General features: G+C 40.4%; 1 protein-coding gene across 1 annotated transcript; it reads left to right on the top strand.

Moving 5' to 3' along the window:
• Window positions 1-294: 294 nt before the first annotated feature.
• slc40a1 (solute carrier family 40 member 1) lies at window positions 295-19,346 on the top strand. The gene is made up of 8 exons (XM_021579209.2): window positions 295-610; window positions 751-818; window positions 1,937-2,096; window positions 2,373-2,488; window positions 6,005-6,131; window positions 6,518-6,763; window positions 13,092-13,742; window positions 14,655-19,346. The coding sequence occupies exons 1-8, from the start codon at window positions 577-579 to the stop codon at window positions 14,975-14,977; spliced, it is 1,725 nt and encodes a 574-aa protein (XP_021434884.2). The 5' UTR covers window positions 295-576; the 3' UTR covers window positions 14,978-19,346.
• The last annotated feature ends 460 nt before the right edge of the window (window positions 19,347-19,806 follow it).

Genomic DNA, 19,806 nt, shown 5'->3' with positions numbered 1-19,806 from the left:
AACAAGAATGACAACATTACAAGTATTTTCCAAGACGTTAGATACGTTACTTGGTATCTGTAATATTGTATACCTTTGGAATCGTGACAATGCGTACTTCCGCGGAAAATAGGCACGTTTCTCGACTCATACCCCGACTTCGAGAAGGAATTGTGTGACGATTAGTTTAGCAACCATGTGACGCAACATGACAACGTGAACACGATTGGTCGGCAGTCTGCTGGGGTCCATTCATTGCCAAATGGTATTCATATCTCCACCTTTCTGTAATATCTCTGCTGTAGATATATTGACAGGGGACGGCGGGGACAAAAACACTGTTGGTAGTGCAGAAAGGACGAGAAGGCTGCTGGAGCCGTCCAGGAGATTTTATTGTTTTACATTTGAACTAACAAGGCTTTTCGGAAAACATATATCTTTCCAACTTCAGCTACAGTGATAGCTAAGTTTGGAAAGGAGAAAGGGGAGCTTTGGAGTGCGTTTATCGAAAATTCAATGAACCGAGTATCGCCTGCATCGAAAGCCTGTACAAAGGGAAATAAATATTGACTAAATTATTTTGAGAAAAAAATTGCAATGGATAACGCGGGACCTAAGAAACGTTATTGTGGTAGGTCAATTTGATATTTTCAGTGCTTTTAAAAGGACTCATTCAAATTGAATATTTGATTAAGTATTGATAACTGCCGATCTATTGACCACAGTTGTTCCGTTATCAACAAAGAATCTCAAACATAATTTCCCTTGCAGAATCTGTCCAATCCTTCTTCACATCGGCAAAGTTCCTTATTTACCTTGGACATGCCCTCTCCACATGGGTAAGTGAATCAAAAGTAGCCAATACAAAATGTCACAACCATTGTAAACCATTCATTTAAAATAATGTTTAGGTAGGCTATCACCCTAATTACTCATCATAGGTGGAGGGTCATTTGACAAAATCTTATAGCTTATTTATGTTTTAGACTAGGTACACACGTAGGGAATATGTATATAGGCCATTTCCCATCTCTTTGGGTACATTTTGCTTGAAAAAAAACACGGAAAAACACATTGATCAAGTCCAATGCCACATCAGTAAACACATGGATGTTTCGATATAATGTGCGATGGTCTATTCAATATTTATTATGTCATGGTATTTCTAAATCAGGTAATTGCATTATTAAGGTCATGTTTCTTTTGTGTACAGTCCTTGACAGTAGACCATTATTAATTTATATAGGAAAGCTTTATATAGGCTCGATAGTAGGCTAGGATAATGTTTCTGCAAGCATTATCCATATACTGTAGCCCTACAGTATATTTTAACAGCTGGTTGCAACCTGGTCTCAGAGCATTTCTTGTTATTCTGTACATAAATCCAAGACACTCCATTTAGTATAATATGTTACGTTTCGTGTATTAATTTGTGGCGGTCCAGCACCCCTTTCATATGATATGTTGCAAATTACAATTCGTATTATATGTTACGGATTAGAAAAATGTACTATGTTACAAATTTGCCAAACATACTATACGGTATGAATTTGGAAAACGTATGATATGTTACGAATTCTAGATAGATGGCTAACGTTAGCTAGGCTAGGGGTTAAGGTTAGAGTTAAGTTTAGGAGTTAGGTTAAAGGGTTATCTAAAAGTGTTAGGGTTAGCTAACATGGTAAGAAGTTACAAAGAAACAAAAAAGTAGTACGTAGTTGAAAAGTTGCCTGTGATGAGATTCTAACTCACAATGTTTGGGTTGCTAAACGTTCACATTATACACCCACCCATCCAACTTTTTGGGGGGCCTTAAGTAACCATCTGTCTGATGGAACCATACCAAACGTAACATATAATAACTTTAGTGTGCCAGATTTACATTTTCTATGTTACGTCTAAGCTATGAAACCAGGTTGCTGGTTGAAACAACAATGTAACATGCATGTATTTGTAGGGAGATCGTATGTGGAATTTCGCTGTAGCTGTATTTCTGGTGGGGCTGTATGGCAATAGCCTCCTGCTCACGGCTGTGTACGGACTGGTGGTGGCAGGGTCAGTCCTGCTGCTCGGAGCCATAATCGGTGACTGGGTGGATAAAAACCCCAGACTCAAAGGTATGTAGCCATAAGTAGGCCTACTCTACAGTCAGTGTTTCTGAACAGAACTGAATACACAGAACATGAATAAGCAATATACAGTCCCAAAACGTTAGTACATGGTTAATTTTGTTTTGGATTAGAACTTTTTGGGAATGTGTTGATTTAGATGGAAATTGGAAAATTCTCAATTCGAGACCATTAAAATAACTTGATGCGTCTTGGTGATTTCTTCAGAAATCAATTGTTTATGACCAACTCTACATCTCTAACGCTTGTCCTCTAATTTGATAGTGGCCCAGACTTCACTGGTTGTCCAGAACTGTGCCGTCATACTGTGTGGGATCCTCTTGATGGTGGTTTTCCAGTTCAAAGAACAGCTCTCTGAGTTATATAATGGATGGGTTCTGGTAAGATTCCATTGCCTCAACTCTCTCATACTGTCATTTTAAACTTAGAATTGAATGGTTATTTGCAGCAGAAGCATTTACCCATTTGATAAGTACAACGTGACCTTTGTCTAATATGATCTGTAATTTAAAACAACCTTTACACATCAGTTCAGCCTCTGGACAGTAGCCTAGGCTACACATTGAATAATGTCTGAAAGCTTTCTTCACTATGCCTTTGAAATGAGATACATCAGTATTTTACACTCAGACCTCGAGTTCACTCAATTACCTCGCATTTGAAACAGAAAGCCATGTCTTGCCTGAGTTGCGATCAAGAGAAAATTGTTTGATTCTTAAGATTACACAACGATTTGCCAGGAAACATGTTTGGCTTCTTGAAGGGGCTCGTTCTTTTGGTTGAATGTGTAGATCGGGTCCAAATGAGCAGATTTAATTTACATTGTCCAGCAAGACTTTGTCCCTAGGAAGAAATGCTGTGCCTTGTTTTTTGTTAATAAAATAAGATTGTTGCAATAGCGAATTTTACAATCTGCTGGCTGCTACACTATCAGGATCATGAAAGTGTCTCTCACGTGGTGCATTGTTGGACAAATCATGTTTTTGTGAAGGGGCCCTTGGTTTTTGAGAGAGGGGGTTGCTGTAAGTTCTCTGGTATGTGTGTTTCTGGAGATGGGGGAGAAACAGGAGATTGAGTGTCTTGTTCATGACTGTGTAGTCAGCGGGTTCTTCTAGGGCTGTCATGTGAAGTCTAGAAATGCTGCCTAACCAGTTGAGCCAATCCATCTGTATTCCTCTGGCCAGAACAGCTGCAACCATAATATACACAACAAAAAACAGCAGGCCTGTTTGTTTCACTCTTACACTGGCTGATAATATGCTAAGCTGAACAATAGTAGTTTTTCTCGTTGTTGTTGTGTAAGTGCTAGCTATAGGGGTTGACCGATTATTATTTTAATTTAATATAATACATATGGGCTTTTGGATGGGTGTTCTTAAGGTGATTCCACAGGTTGGTGGTAGTTTTTTATTTAGCCGTTGCTGACCCCATGCTTACATCTTTATCACAAATAAGACACCTTGCTTTCCCTGGTGCCAATTCCATGTAATAGTCCCACACTGGTGCTCTGCTTTTCTGTAAAAATCTGTAAAAAACACACACACAGCTCTGAAGTGACAATGATACTGAAGTCTGCTTAGGAGACAAATACTCTCAACTGTTTGAATAAAAATAGAGTAAGTTACCTGTGATGAATGTTGAAATCAAAAACTGTCATTTCTATATGCAGGAAATCCTATTTTAATAATGGACATGGTAAGAATTGACTACCAAAGTGCGAGTCATAATTCCCATGACACCTTCTAGCAAAATCTGAAAAGCGTTTCCTTCATTCATTTATTCCATAGGATATTTTTAGATTAACTTAAAATAAGGTCTGTGTTTCGTGTAGGCTTACACCACCTTGCCAATGTTATAACTGTAGATATCCATAGGACAAGGTAACTGATCAATATTGGCTAAATATAAGCGAAGATACATTTTTTTGTAGAGTGGATTTATGAAAATATTTTGACAAACGTTACCTTATCCTAGTGAGATCTACACGGGTATCAAAACGCCAAGGCGGTTTAAGCACGAAACACAGACCTTATCTGAAGTAGATCAAGACATTCAAGACATGAACGGTAAAATAACGAAGGAACCCCTTTCAAGTTCAGCCGCAAGTTATTACAGGAATTATAACGCGTCGACTATTTCTCTCTAAACCATATACCTTTGACTATTACGAGCCTGCTGCAGCCTACCACCCCTCAGTCAGACTGCTCTATCAAATCATAGACTTAACTATAATAAACACACAGAAATACGAGCCTTAGGTCAAATCCGGAAAGTATTACCTCGAAAACAAAACGTTTATTCCGTTCCGTATTTTATCTAATGGGTGGCATCCATGAGTCTAAATATTTCTGTTACATTGCACACCCTTCAATGTTATGTCATAATTACGTAAAATTCTGGCAAATTAGTTCGTAAAAGAGCCAGGCGGCCCAAACTGTTGCATATACCCTGACTCTGCGTGCAATGAATGCAAGAGAAGTGACAATTTCACCCGGTTAATATTGCCTGCTAACCTGGATTTATTTTAGCTAAATATGCAGGTTAAAAAATATATACTTGTGTATTGATTTTAAGAAAGGCAATGATGTTTATGGTTAAGTACACAATTGGAGCAACGACAGTCGTTGATTGATTGTTTTTTATAAGATAAGATTAATGCTAGTTAGCAACTTACCTTGGCTTACTGCATTCGCGTAACAGGCAGGCTCCTCGTGAGGCAGGTGGTTAGAGCGTTGGACTAGTTATCTGCAAGATTGGATCCCCCGAGCTGACAAGGTAAAAATCTGTCGTTCTGCCCCTGAACAGGCAGTTGACCCACCGTTCCTAGGCAGTCATTGAAAATAAGAATGTGTTCTTAACTGACTTGCCTAGTTAAATAAAGATTAAATAAAGGTGTAAAAAAAAAAAAAATAAATAGGCAAAATCGACGCCCAAATACACCGATTTCCGATTGTTATGAAAACTTGAAATCGGCCCCAATTAAATTGGTCGACCTCTAGTTCGAATCCATGCTGTATCACATCCTGCCGTGATTGGGAGTCCCACAGGGCGGCGCACAATTGGCTCAGCATTGTCCGGGGTAGGCCGTCATTGTAAATAAGAATTTGTTCTTAAAACTGACTTGCCTAGTTAAATAAAAATGTTAAATAAAAAAAGAGAAATAGAGCATGTGTAGTCTTTTGATAATAGAAAGGAAGTTGTCTAGGCCATTTACTGTATGTCTGTTTTAGATTACGGGGATATAATCTACATGCACGCAGCAGCTTCCACACTTTAACCTCTAGATGCTGTTTTCTATTGTACCCTTGGAGTTATCAAAAGGTGGGTTGGGCCTTTGTATGTAAGAGAGCAGCATTCCCTTTCTGTTTATTTGCAAAGTGCTCCTGTAGAAACTTTTGATGTATCTGACACTCGTACTGCATTTTGTTTTGACCTTGACAAGAGCACAGGATTGCATAGTGCTAGAGGGTCCAAAGGTGGCTTCTGATTTAGGTACAGATGCTTGTAGTTTTTATGCTCCACAGATGTGGAATATGTTGCAAGGGAGGCTTGAATGCCCTTTAGGGACTTTAGAGCAATAGTGGGGGATGTTCTAAGTGAAGATATATATATATATATTTTTTTTAAATTATCATATTTTGTATTCAAGTGTGTGTTTTGTATTGTGCAGGGCTCATTTGAAAGAGACTTGGTCTCCATGACACCCTGTTAAAATAAAGATGAACACATTTTTAAAAAGAAAAAAAAGAAAGTAAGATCACATGTTGAGGCCAAAAATATCACACTGGAAACTTTGTTCTTGTTTTGATTTTTCAACAGTACATTTATAAAGTTAACTTGTATGTTTTGATTTTTACCTAAGTGATCAATAATGTTTTTGTTTTCATGGTTTTCAGACATGCTGCTATATCTTGGTCATCTCCATAGCCAACATTGCTAACTTGGCCAGTACTGCCATGTCCATTACCATCCAGAGAGACTGGGTGGTGGTTGTGGCTGGACAGGACAGCAGCAAGCTGGCAGGTCAGTCTCCTTGGGAAACCATCACCAATCGATTGGCCTCGTGACCGGGCATTTATCTCCTTGCAGTGGCGTGACTTTGAACCCAACCAAAGCAAATAACTAATTGTTATTTTATAACTTCCCCAGTTTCACCTTGGTTTACAAACGCTATCAAACAGATTAACACAGTAAAAATGCAACACTTCCGAACATCTAATCTCAAAGGAATTTTTTCACAAGCCATAAAGACCCACAGTTCACAAATAACCAGAGCTATATGCTACAGTTTGCTTTTCTGCACCATTGAAGTAAATTAACCTTCAGGAAATCTATAAAAATACCTGTCATATGAATTTGCTTTTCCTGTGGATAATGGACAAAAAAATAATTCTGCGCTTCTTCAATAGACATGAATGCCACAGTACGGATCATCGACCAGCTAACAAACATCCTGGCGCCTATGTTGGTGGGCCAGATCATGGCTTTCTGCTCCAACTTTATTGGCTGCGGCTTCATCGCCGGCTGGAACCTGTGCTCTATGTGCTTGGAGTACTGTCTGCTGTGGAAAGTCTACCAGAAAACTCCAGCACTGGCCATGAAGGCTGTCAAGAAAGAAGACTACCAGGAACTGAAACGACTGAACTCCCCAAAAGGTATGTTCTAGCCCTCCAGTTCTCTGAAACATCAATGAACATCACTGATAGATATCATGTCAAAAAAAATGTCAACAAAATAGAAATCTGTTTTTGAAAGAAAGACTAAATGCTGAGATCTGGGCCCGTATCAACAAAGTGTCTCAGTGTAGGAGTGCTGAGCTAGGATCAGTTTTGCCTTATAGATCACAATGAATAAGTCTTGATTAAAGCTCAATATGAAATAAAAATCTCCCTACGATCATTTCTAAGCCAATGTGACACCAATGTCTATGAAACTTTGCAAATCAACTTGGCAATACAAAACAACCCCCACCTCATCATAAGCAGTCCGGCCGTTACCGAGAATCACATAGCAGATAACAGGGTCGTTAGCATTAGGAAAAAAATAACATTTCTTGCCCCGACCTAGCTCAATATCTATCTAGGCGTCAGATAAGAACGAGACTAGTGTCCATAAAGTGATCATTAGACTTGATCATGATCATCACCTTCCGGACTGAATATGTTTGTAGGGGTAACAGTTTTGATTACATTTATAATTTTTAAAAAAAATTTTAAAAAAAATCGCTCTCACGTGCTCATTTCTGTCCATTAACCTGTTGTAACACCCCATCCCGGGTCCGGGAGCGTAATCATCAACTGACCCTAATTAGCATAACGCAACGCACATAAATATTACTAGAAAATATTCCTATTCATGAAAATCACAAGTGAAATATATTGAAACAGTCTAGCCTTTTGTTAATCACCCTGTCATCTCATATTTTCAAAATATGCTTTACAGCCAAAGCAAGACAAGCATTTGTGTAAGTTTATCGATAGCCTAGCATAGCATTATGTCCAGCTAGCAGCAGGTAACTTGGTCACGAAAATCAGAAAAGCTATCAAATTAAATTGTTTACCTTTGATGAGCTTCGGATGTTTTCACTCACGAGACTCCCAGTTAGATAGCAAATGTTTCTTTTTTCCAAAAATATTATTTTTGTAGGCGAAATAGCTCTGTTTGTTCTTCACGTTTGGCTGAGAGATCGACCTGAAATTGCGGTCACGACAACGCCGAAATATATTCCAAATTAGCTCCATAATAATCGACAGAAACATGGCAAACGTTGTTTATAATCAATCCTCAAGGTGTTTTTCAAATATCTATTCGATAATATATCCACCGGGACAATTGGTTTTTCAGTAGGAGTGAAAGGAAAAATGGCTACCTCTGTATTTTACGCGAGAATCACTCAGAGCCATCAGGTGACCACTTACACAATGTAGACGCTTACGGGTATTCTTCAACATAAAGGCGTAAAACTACGTCACAATGCTGTAGACACCTTGGGGAATACGTAGAAAAAGTAACCTGGTTGATAGCCCATTCACTGCTCAATAGCGACACATTGGAACACAGAGCTTTCAAAACATGAGTCACTTCCGGATTGGATTTTTCTCAGGCTTTCGCCTGCAATATCAGTTCTGTTATACTCACAGACAATATTTTGACAGTTTTGGAAACTTTAGAGTGTATTCTATCCTAAGCTGTCAATTATATGCATATTCTAGCATCTTGTCCTGACAAAATATCCCGTTTACTTTGGGAACGTTATTTTTCCAAAAATGAAAATACTGCCCCCTTGTTACAAGAGGTTTAAGAACCAACGCTGCCCACCCTTTTGTAGCATTTCTGACCATGCTAACATCTTTTTTAGCCGAAGCTCAGAGTTCGAACACCTGGTCTGTTGCTCGGCAACAACACAGCTGCTTGCACCAGGGTGCCAATCATAAGTATGCGAACAAACCAAGCCTACTGTAGATGGCTAGCCTAATGTTGGCATTCAAGTGGAGGTTAATCAATAATACAGTGGCTTGCAAAAGTATTCACCTCCCTTGGCATTTTTCCTATTTCGTTGCCTTACAACCTGTAATTGAAATTGATTTTTGGGGGGGTTTGTATCATTTGATTAGATTTTTTCTCGTGAAACAAACAAGAAATAAGACTAAAAAAACTTCACCCCCCAAAAGTCAATACTTTGTAGAGCCATATTTTGCAGCAATTACAGCTGCAAGTCTCTCTATAAGCTTGGCACATCTAGCCACTGGAATTTTTTCCCCCATTCTTCAAGGCAAAACTGCTCCAGCTCCAAGTTGGATGGGTTCCGCTGGTGTACAGCAATCTTTAAGTCATACCACAGATTGGATTGAGGTCTGGGCTTTGACTAGGCCATTCCAAGACATTTAAATGTTTCCCCTTAATAACTTCTTAGGGCTGCAATCCCGTTAACGGGATTGATATGACAACAGCCAGTGAAAGTGCAGAGCGCCAAATTCAAACAAATCTCATAATTAAAATCCCAAAAACATCCGGTGATATTGCAGAGAGCCACATCATTTTACAGAAATACTCGTGTCGATGAAAATACAATTGTTAGACATGGAAATATAGATACACTTCTCCTTAATGCAACCGCCGTGTCAGATTTCAAAAAAGCTTTAAGGAAAAAGCAAACCATGCAATAATCTGAGAACGGCGCTCAGAAAACAAATAGAGATATCCGCCATGTTGGAGTCAACAGAAATCAGAAATAACATTATAAATATTCACTTACCTTTGATAATCTTCATCAGAATGCACTCCCAGGAATCGCAGTTCCACATTAAATGTTTGATTTGTTCGATAATGTCCATTAATTATGTCCAAAGAGCTACTTTTGTTAGCACGTTTGGTAAACAAATCCAAAGTCATGAAGCGCGTTCCCTAGTTGCAGACGAAATGTCAAAAAGTTCCATTACTGTCCGTAGAAACCTGTCAAACGATGTATGGAATCAATCTTTAGGATGTTTTTAACATACAACTTCAATAATATTCCAACCGGAGAACTCCTTTGTTTTCAGAAAAGCAAAGGAACGCAGCTACCTCATGTGAAATGCGCGTGACCAGCGCGTGACTGCTGGCAGACCTCTGACTCATTTCTCTCTCATTCGGTCCCATTTCACAGTAGAATCCTCAAACAAGTTAATAAAAAAGCCTTAGGAAGTGCAACATAACCAATATCCCACAGTGTATTCAATAGGGGCTGGGTTGAAAATCGACCAACCTCAGATTTCCCACTTCCTGTTTGGATTTCTTCTCAGGTTTTTGCCTGCCATATGAGTTCTGTTATACTCACAGACATCATTCAAACAGTTTTAGAAACTTCAGTGTTATCTATCCAATACTAATAATAATATGCATATTTTAGCAACTGGGACTGAGGAGCAGGCAGTTTACTCTGGCCACCTTTCATCCAAGCTACTCAATACTGCTCCTGCAGTCATAAGAAGTTTTTAAACCACTCAAGTGTTGCTTTAGCAGTATGCGTCGGGTCATTGTCCTGCTGGAAGGTGAACCTCCGTCCCAGTCTCAAATCTCAGGAAGACTAACACAGGTTTCCTTCAAGAATTTCCCTGTATTTAGCGCCATCCAGCATTCCTTCAATTCTGGCCTGTTTCCCAGTCCCTGCTGATGGAAAACCATGGTATTCTCGGGGTGATGCGAGGTGTTGGGTTTGCACCAGACATAGCGTTTTCCTTGATGGCCAAAAAGTCCCACATGCCTTTTCGGCGAACACCAAACGTGTTTGCTTATTTCTTTCTTTAAGCAATGGCTTTTTTTCTGGCCACTCTTCCATTAAGCCCAGCTGTGGAGCTTTACCGCTCCTTCAGCGTTATCTTTGGTCTCTTTGTTGCCTTTCTGATTAATGCCCTCCTTGCCTGGTCTGTGAGTTTTGGTGGGTGGCCCTCTCTTGGCAGGTTTGTTCTGGTGTCATATTCTTTCAATTTTTTAAGAATGGATTTAACGGTGCTCTGTGGGATGTTCAAAGTTTCAGATATTTTTTAATAACCCAACCCTGATCTGTACTTCTCCACAACGTTGCCCCTGACCGGTTTGGAGAGAATTTGGACAGCCATTGTTTTCCCCTCTCCTACTGTGCAAGACTTTTGCGGTTGATATATTATCAATTATATATTTTAAAAACAACCTGAGGATTGATTATAAAAAACGTTTGACATGTTTCTGTGGACATAATGGAAACTATTTGGAATTTTCGTCTGCGTTGTCGTGACTGCTCTTTTCTGCGGTTTTCTGAACATAACGCGACAAACAAACGGAGGTATTTTGGATATAAAAATCATCTTTATGGAACAAACGGAACATTTGTTGTGTAACTGGGAGTCTCGTGAGTGAAAACATCCGAAGATCATCAAAGTCAAACGATAAATGTTATTGCTTTTCTGATTTTCGTGACCGAGCTACTTGATGCTAAGTGTACTTAATGTTTTAACGTGCGATCAATAAACTTACACAAATGCTTGGATTGCTTTTGCTGTAAAGCATAATTTCAAAATCTGACACGACAGGCGGATTAACAAAAGGCTAAGCTGTGTTTTCCTATATTGCACTTGTGATTTCATGAATATAAATATTTATTGTATGTAGTGCTATGCTATTCAGCGGTAGTTGACTCTTATCCCGTTAGGGGGATTGCAGCCATAACAGGTTAAATGCAGTGTTTTCAACAAATCGACTGTTTTAAACTGACTTTTTAACAAAGCAAGATAAATAAACTTTCAATCAGTACTGAGTGAATGAACAAAATAATTTTGGAACAAACAAACAATTTTAAAATGGTCTGTCGAAGTCACTATGTTAAGACTAGGGTTCATAGTGTAATGGTTAGAGCTACCACCTGTGGATCAACTTTTTCGTAGCAGTAGGTTAGGATAATTAGGTTAAGGGTTAGCGAAAAATGCTCTCCTAACCTGCTATAAAAAGTAACTTGTATCGAAGCGCCGTGTTTTTAGGGAGTCCTGTCCGTGGACGATGAAATCAAGGCCAGTGCAGACCGCACCAAAAAAAGACCTTTGTGGGAAGTAGCCATCAACAAGTAAAAAACTGGAGGGGGGTCTGGAAGGCTCTCCTTCAGTCATCCAATTTATTCAGTACTTTGAGAGTGACTTACAGGAACTGGTATGTGCTTATAATGTAAAGCAGCTGTCGATATTCACCCCCCTCCCTTTTTAAAAAAGGGAGAATCCATATGTTTTGCATAAATGCAAATAGACAATAGCCAGGGCCTGGTTTCCCGATATTGATGGAACTTAAGCTTAAGAGTGTTATAACAATCCATCGTTTCTATAAATGGCCTAAGAACTTGCATGCGTTTCCCAAAACATCACGTAGGGAAAACTTTCAATAAGTGTTAGAACATGTTAATATCCTAATAGGATCGAAAGAAAGGCTGTGCTGCTCTCAGATCAGCGTTCTCCGTACCTTAACATTAGGTACTGACAACGGATCAGCTCCTAGAGAGAAATGATCACCTATGTCTGCAAATAATTAGGTGGCTTATTCCAATGCTTAGGCTATGCACTGAATATTTAGGCTATGCACATGAATGACACATTGTGCAGGTTAAGCCTGCAAATCCATGAAATTGAGACAAAAAGTAGACGGCTTACAATTAGCAAAATATAACTCAATTGAACATGAAATTGATTTAAATATATAGGCCTATACTCTACTTACTTACTCTACTCATTTTAAGGCAGTCATGGATTATTTTATACCCTTTGCTGGTTTATAACAATTGCAAAGACATTGGCAACTTTGTACTGTAGTAAGCTTCGTTCAGAAGTTATTTTTTTAAATTTCACCTTTATTTAACCAGGTAGGCAAGTTGAGAACAAGTTGTGGTCATAGAGATAGAATCAAAGTGTTTATCTATGTTTAGCTGAGAATCTTGTGTGCATAAAGTGACACAAGGGCAAAAAAAAGCATCCAACAACCCAGTTAGCTGTTCAATGAGTGGTCAGAGGCCATCTGTAAATAAGTGTTTAAGTGCAATTTCAGTAACGATCGGAGATTTAACGATGCACCTACAAAGGTTCTGATGATGAACTTAGCCTTAAGATGCTTTTGGGAAACCGGGCCCTAAATTGAGACACATTTGATTTGACATTTTAAGCGCAAATTACATTTTTAAAAATACCTTTTGCATGTGGAAATGTTGTAGAAATTGTGTAATCACCATGGGAAAAAGAGTTTAGTGAGAGAAGTAGGGATTGGTCTGAAAGAAATTCATGAGCAGCACAAGGCCTACTCCACCCATGCTCTACAGTAGCTATGTTGCTCTATTGTACTTTAAATAATGCGTATGCAGGTTGTTTAAGATTCAAATGGACAGATCCTAGGTCAGCACTCCTGCTGAGACACTGTGGATACGGGCCCTGATCTGTGTACAGTTGTGTGGCCCAAAAACTCATGTCTATCTGCTCTTCTTCCTGTGGTCTGCAGAGCTAGAGAACGGACAGGGCCCAGTGGAGGGCTCCCAGCTCATGAACGAGACTGCTGTCGTCAAGGCCGACTCTCCCAGGAAGACGGGCTGCTGCTACCAGATGGCGGAGCCCCTGCGCACCATCCGCGATGGCTGGGTGGCCTACTACAACCAGTCCATCTTCTTCGCTGGCATGTCCCTGGCTTTCCTCTACATGACAGTGCTGGGCTTTGACTGCATTACCACAGGCTATGCCTACATGCAGGGCCTCAACGGCTCTGTGCTCAGCCTGCTGATGGGCGCCTCAGCCGTGTCGGGCATCTGTGGCACGGTGGCCTTTACCTGGGTTCGCAAAAGCTGTGGCCTGATCCGCACAGGCTTCATCTCGGGTGTGGTGCAGCTCTCCTGCCTAATGCTGTGCGTGGCGTCCGTCTTCGCACCGGGCAGCCCCTTTGACCTCAGTGTCTCGCCTTTCCAGGACATCTATAGCCACCTGACTGGGAAGAGCAGCGCCCTCCCGGAGGCCGCCTACCCGACTAGCGTGCTAACCATCGATGGTCAGGGTCTGCTGGTTAATAGTTCGACCGTGCCGCCCGCCGAGGAACTGCCGCCTCTGCAGTCCTACATGTCAGTCAGCCTGCTGTTTTCTGGGGTCATTGCTGCTAGAATTGGTGAGTTAATCGAAGGTCCACATTGGGAAAAGCGCTCAATGAGTGCTACTATGTTGAACTTCTGTGCCAGCGTAACTTATTGTTTGAGGAAGTCTAAAACAATGCGTCACATCATTCCGTAGCGCATGAACTTTGTTGTATAAGGCAGGGGTTCCCAAACGTTATGGAGGCGGGGATCCCTTTTGTGATAGCAAATTCATCAGGGACCTCCTCAAAATCAGAACACATCTCCCAACTTTAGAATGCGATAAAAATAGCATACAAAGAGTTTTACAATGACTGCTGCAGTGCATGCATGGCTAGACTAACCAAGTCTCAGGCCCTAGGATTTTTTTTTTTAAAGACTCCCTCTTCCCAGCGGAGAAAATGTGCAATTTAGCAGCTAATTTCCTCTCCGTCTCATTCGTAGCCAATTTTGAGGCTAATTTCCTGCAACTCTACACATTTTGCCATGGGGTAGAAAGAACGTTTTGCAGTTTTAAAGCTTAAAATTAGGAAGGAAATTACAGGAAGTACTGAGTTGAAAATGGAGTAACTGTAGATCCCTGTGAGCCTCCCAGGCCATCCTTCTAAGGGTAAATTGTAGATTAATATGACATTGTATTGCACCCTCATCTTTTTCCACAGACCCCACATTTGGTTATTCTGTTTTGGCTAGAAATATTTATTTAAAAATGAAAAAATTGAGATCAGACCTCTCCAGCTTAGGAACCACTGGTATAAGGCAGCAGCCACCACTTCGCGGGAAGTCGGCTCCAGTCGGTGTTAATGTCACCATAGAGAAATATGGCCAGCCTTTGATGCCAATATAGTCTGATAATTAGTAAATCATTATGATTATTTTTCTATTGCTTTTATGTGACCGTGAAAATGCCATTCTGTATGACTGCTGTGCCGTCATCCCCTCTGCAGGTCTATGGTCCTTTGACTTAACCGTGACCCAGCTCATCCAAGAGAATGTGATCGAGTCGGAGAGGGGACTGATCAACGGCGTCCAGAACTCCATGAACTACCTCCTAGACCTTCTGCATTTCATCATGGTGATTCTGGCGCCCAACCCAGAGGCCTTCGGCCTGCTCGTCATCCTCTCCGTCTCATTCGTGGCTATGGGCCACATAATGTACTTCAGGTTTGCCTTTAAGAGCCTCGGGCGGCGCCTCTTCCTCTGCTGGTCTCCAGAGCAGCAGACTCAGGCCCTCCCCGACTCTCCCTCCTTGCTTCCCACCACGGTGTAACCCATTAAAGAGACTCTTTCCCTGCTTACAGCTCCGCCTGCAGTACACAAATACCCCCTTCTCCTCCAGCCCCCTAGTCATCAACCTAAACATGCTTGTAGCCCCGGCAGGACTAATGTATTTACTTTTGCGCCTTACCCTAGCAGGTGCTGTCCTTTGTCATTGTAGATAGCATTTACCGTTCGCTGAGGGAGGGTAGTGCGGCCGCAGACACAGAGAAGGAGTCTCTCTCAGACAAACAACCCAGATCATGAGGTCATAAGTGTCACAAAAAGACCACTTCCCTACTTCCAATATTTAAAATGTAGCAGTCTTGTCATGCATTCAGCTTAGAAGCTAAATTCAAATGTGGAAAATTGCAGGTATTGCCACTTGCAGTTACTAGGGTTACAGCTGGGTACTGCTCAAGTATGTGCTAATGCTGTTTGCATCTCATTACAGCTCTGCATCAGCCGTGGGATTCCCATTTCCACTTTGAAGCCATTTGTTTCTAAGTAGTTTATTTGTGCTATAAATAATTTGTGTTAGCATTTGTTATTTCAGCTTTAGTAATTAATGCTTTAGATGATCAGTTCTTGCTCATTTCTCTTTAATACGCGGTTATAAGGGTTATGCAAATGTATTTATTCAAGGAGCGCAAATACTTATGTTTATCTATACATGGAGTGTACAAAATATTAGGAACACCTGCTCTTTCTATGACGGACTGACCAGGTGAACGTTACGATCCTTATTGGTGATACCTAAATCCACTTCAAAGACAGGTTAAAGAAGGATTTTAAGCCATGAGATAGAGACATGGATTGTGTGTGTGCCATGGAGGGTGAATAGGCAAGACAAAATATTTAAGTTCCTTTGAACGGGGTATTGTAGTAGATGCCAGGTGCACCGGCTTGAGTGTGTCAAGAACTGCCACGCTGCTGGGTTTTTCACGCTCAACAATTTCCCGTGTGTATCAAGAATAGTCCACCACCCAAAGGACAGCCAGCCAACTTGACAACTGTGGGATGCACTGGAGTCAACATGGGCCAGCATCCCTGTGGAACGCTTGACACATTGTAGAGTCCATACACCAACTGATTGAGGCTGTTCTGAGGGCAAAAGGGGGTGCAACTCAATATTAGGCAGGTATTCCTAATGTTGTGTACACTCAGGTGTATATTCTCAATGTGTCACTATTGTCTTTCTCACCAAATGTTGGTGCTAATGTACTAGCTATAGCAAACAGCTGGGAAACTGTGCATTCACATTAACAATGCACTCAATGACCAAAGTGGACCTTCTTATATAGCTTAAAGGAAGTGAGGGGAAAACAGGATTGTTACATTTTGTTTGAGCATTCCAAATCATTTTTGATGTGAAGTGACAGTGAAACTTGTATAAGCTCATTAACGCTATTGTAGACACTTGTGTACACTTAAGATCTCGACCCCCTCCCCGCAATTCTCTTAACTATAGTATAACAATGTAAACTACTAGTTATTTGTCATAATTGATTTCTACACAGGTATTCACACACCTTGTCTTTTTCCACATTGTGTGTTATAGCCTGATTTCAAATTGAGATTGTGTTTCTAGCCTACACACATTACCCCATATTGTCAGTGGAATTGTTTCATATTTTCAAATTAAAAATGAAAAGCTGAAATGTAGAGTCAATAAGAATTCAACCCCTTTGTTATGGCAAGCCTAAATAAGTTCAGGAGTAAAAATATGCTTAACAAGTCGCATGGACTCACTGTGTACAATGAGTTTAACATGATTTTTTAAATGACTAACTCACCTCTGTACCCCACACATCCAAATAATTTTAAGGTCCCTCAGCCGAGCATTGAATATCAAACAGATTCAACCACAAAGACCAGCAAGGTTTTCCAATGCCTCACAAAGGGCGGCAACTATTGGTAGATGAGCAAAAATGTTTTTAAAAAAAGCAGATGTTGAATATCCCTTTGAGCATGGTGAAGTTATTAATTACACTTTTGATGGTGTATCAATACACGCAGTCACTACAAAGATACAGGCATCCTTCCTAACTCAGTTGCCGGAGTGGAAGGAAACCGCTCTGGGTTTTCAGCATGAGGCCAATGGTGACTTTAAAACCACTAGTTTAAAGGCTGTGAAAGGATAAAACTGAGGATGGATCAACAGCAATACGAACAAAATTGACAAAGTGAAAAGGAAGCCTGTACTGAATAAAACATAGTTGTGTTGTTTGTGGTAAATCCAGTACCAATCCCCATATTTTCAAGCATAGTAGTGGCTGCATCATGTTATGGGTATGCTTGTAATAGTTAAGGACTGGATAGTACAACAACAAAAGAAACAGAATGAAGCCAAACAGGCAAAATTAGTGGAAAACCTGGTTTGTCCGCTTTCCAACATACACTGGGAGATTAATTCACCTTTCAGCAGGACAATAACCGAAAACAAGGCCAAATCTACAATGGAATTGCTTACCAAGAAGAGGGTGAATGTGAACGAGTTACAGTTGACATATCTAATTGAAAATCAAATGGCAAGACCTGAAAATGGTTGTCTTGCAATGATCAACAACCAATTTGACAAAGCTTGAAGACTTTTGAAAATAATAAAAATGGGCAAATGTTGCACAATCCAGACGTGGAAAGCTTACTTACCCAGAAAAGCTCACCGCTGTAATCGCTGCCAAAAGGTACAGGGGTATGAATACTTACAGAAACTAGATGAATAAAAAAATGTTTTCATTTTGTCATTGTGGGATATTGTGTAGATGGCGAAGAGAAAAAAAGTAATACATTTTGAATTCAGGCTGTAACAATGTGGAATAAGTCAAGGAGTATGAATACTTTAAGTGATTGTACTATGTCCATAATAATGGCTGAGCTCCTGCCTCCCCACTTTGAGGTTAACTGAAGGACTTTTAGTTTCCTGGCGGGCCCATGATACCGAGCCATCATTACGCTAAGCTCTGCCACAAATGCACACACACAGCGCAATCGTAAACCCAGACACAAGGTGAGCATGAAAAACTGATTGCATCTTCAGGTTGTCTCAGCTGGCCAGGGACTGCCATTACACCAACCAGGTGGTTGCCAGGCAGAACTGTACGTTCGTAGCTCTTGGAGCTCTCCAACACCACTAAAATGTTTGCAGAAGCCTTATTTATTTTTTAAATGTGGTTTGACTCACTAATACTCACATGTTCACAATAGACTACGGTTATTACCGCTGCCCATGAAAACCATGGCTGAGATTTTGTAATGAAAATATTAGGATTGGTGCAGAGAATAGCCACAGCACTTTAAGAGAACAGTGAGGCCTTTCTTTACATCTGCCTACAAGAGTCTTTTAATACACCGCCCAGAGCTAGAGTCAGACAGGACTGCAGGTTTGTGGAACTGCAGCTGGTGTTCTGTGGAGAAATGGCAGGAACTGAGCTCTGTGTTGATGTTTGACATGGGTTACCCCTCAAATGTAAAGTAAGCACATTCTCCAGAAAATAACAGCGCATTTGTTCTTAACATTTATTCAGGAATACTTCATACAAGGCAATTTTATATTTGTCATAACAATTGCCGTCAATTTATAGACTATTTGATACACTGTACTGGATGTACATTTTTTGTAGTTGAACATTGTCAGATTGTCGTCTTTAAATGTTGGTCTTGTTTTTAAATGTTTTTATATAAGTGTTAACTTCTCAATTAGCAAATAAATGTTTTCTGAACGATTTGTGAAATTTCTCTGCCTCGTGTTTACAAAGCAATGCTCTCATGCATAATAGTAATGGGATTTTGTTGTTGATTGTTACAGATCAATATTTGTTATTTTTTTGCCACTGTATGTAGTGTACACTAGCGCTGGTCCGCTGTACCTGCATCAAAACCCCGGTATTTTTCATCCCATAGCATCTTTTTAAAACAGCGAGCCAACATATTTTCAGGACTTATTTCCCTGACAGATCAAAACTAGTTGTTTTCTCATGCTCTCGTCTCTCTGCAGCAGACATAGTGAGCTAAATGTTTGGAACATCAAATCGCAATACATATAGAATCATGAGAACCGCAATACATATCGTATCGGCACATCGTAAGGTCCCTAGCAATTCCCAGCCCTAATGCATAAACCAAGAAAATCATGAGTACACTGTTCCAATGGACCATAATGTACTGTCCATAATCTCCCATCATTGTTAAATACAGAAAAAGTATTGTTAGAAAATCTGTTTAAAACAAAATATTGAATCATTGTGAAATCATTAATCACAGCTTGCAACAGAGTAAATTGAGATGTTTGAATGCAAGAATTACATTCACTTCAATGGAGTATAGGACAGTTATACAGCTTGTATTGCATGAGCTCTGAAATAAATAAAAAGTATTTACACTGCCTCGTTGGTGTTTTATGTTATCACAGGAACCAAATCATTGTACTGTATAAGAAGACTGCAGCCATTTTAAGAGGCCCCCTCAGTCAGTTCCTAGTCCCCAGTTCTCTAGCTCTGGCCAGGCCGCCACTGTGCAGGTTCAAATTCCACAGGGGTTAGTCCTTAATTTGCCCCAGAAGCCCCTTTGACAGCCAGTGTTAAATGGACTGACTGGCTAAGCTGAGCTGTATGATCTAGACCTGTGTGCTTGCAGGCGAAAGACAAAGAGTGACCTGGTTTCCCACAACATGAGTGACAGATTGGGCAGAACAGACCCGTGTGACCAGTAGGTCGACTGGCTTTTCTGGATTTGCATCAGCGCCGCCTGTCCCCCAATTGCTCACAAGCTCTCTAAGAGGCCCAGTGCATTATATTGACACACTACCCAAGAGTTACAAACGCTCCTCCTGGCCTTGAGGGT

The sequence above is a fragment of the Oncorhynchus mykiss genome, chromosome 22 (assembly GCF_013265735.2).
Source record: "Oncorhynchus mykiss isolate Arlee chromosome 22, USDA_OmykA_1.1, whole genome shotgun sequence".
NCBI lineage: Eukaryota > Metazoa > Chordata > Actinopteri > Salmoniformes > Salmonidae > Oncorhynchus > Oncorhynchus mykiss.
The sequence above is the reverse complement of the archived record's forward strand: the minus strand, read 5'-3'. Positions and strand labels throughout refer to the sequence as shown.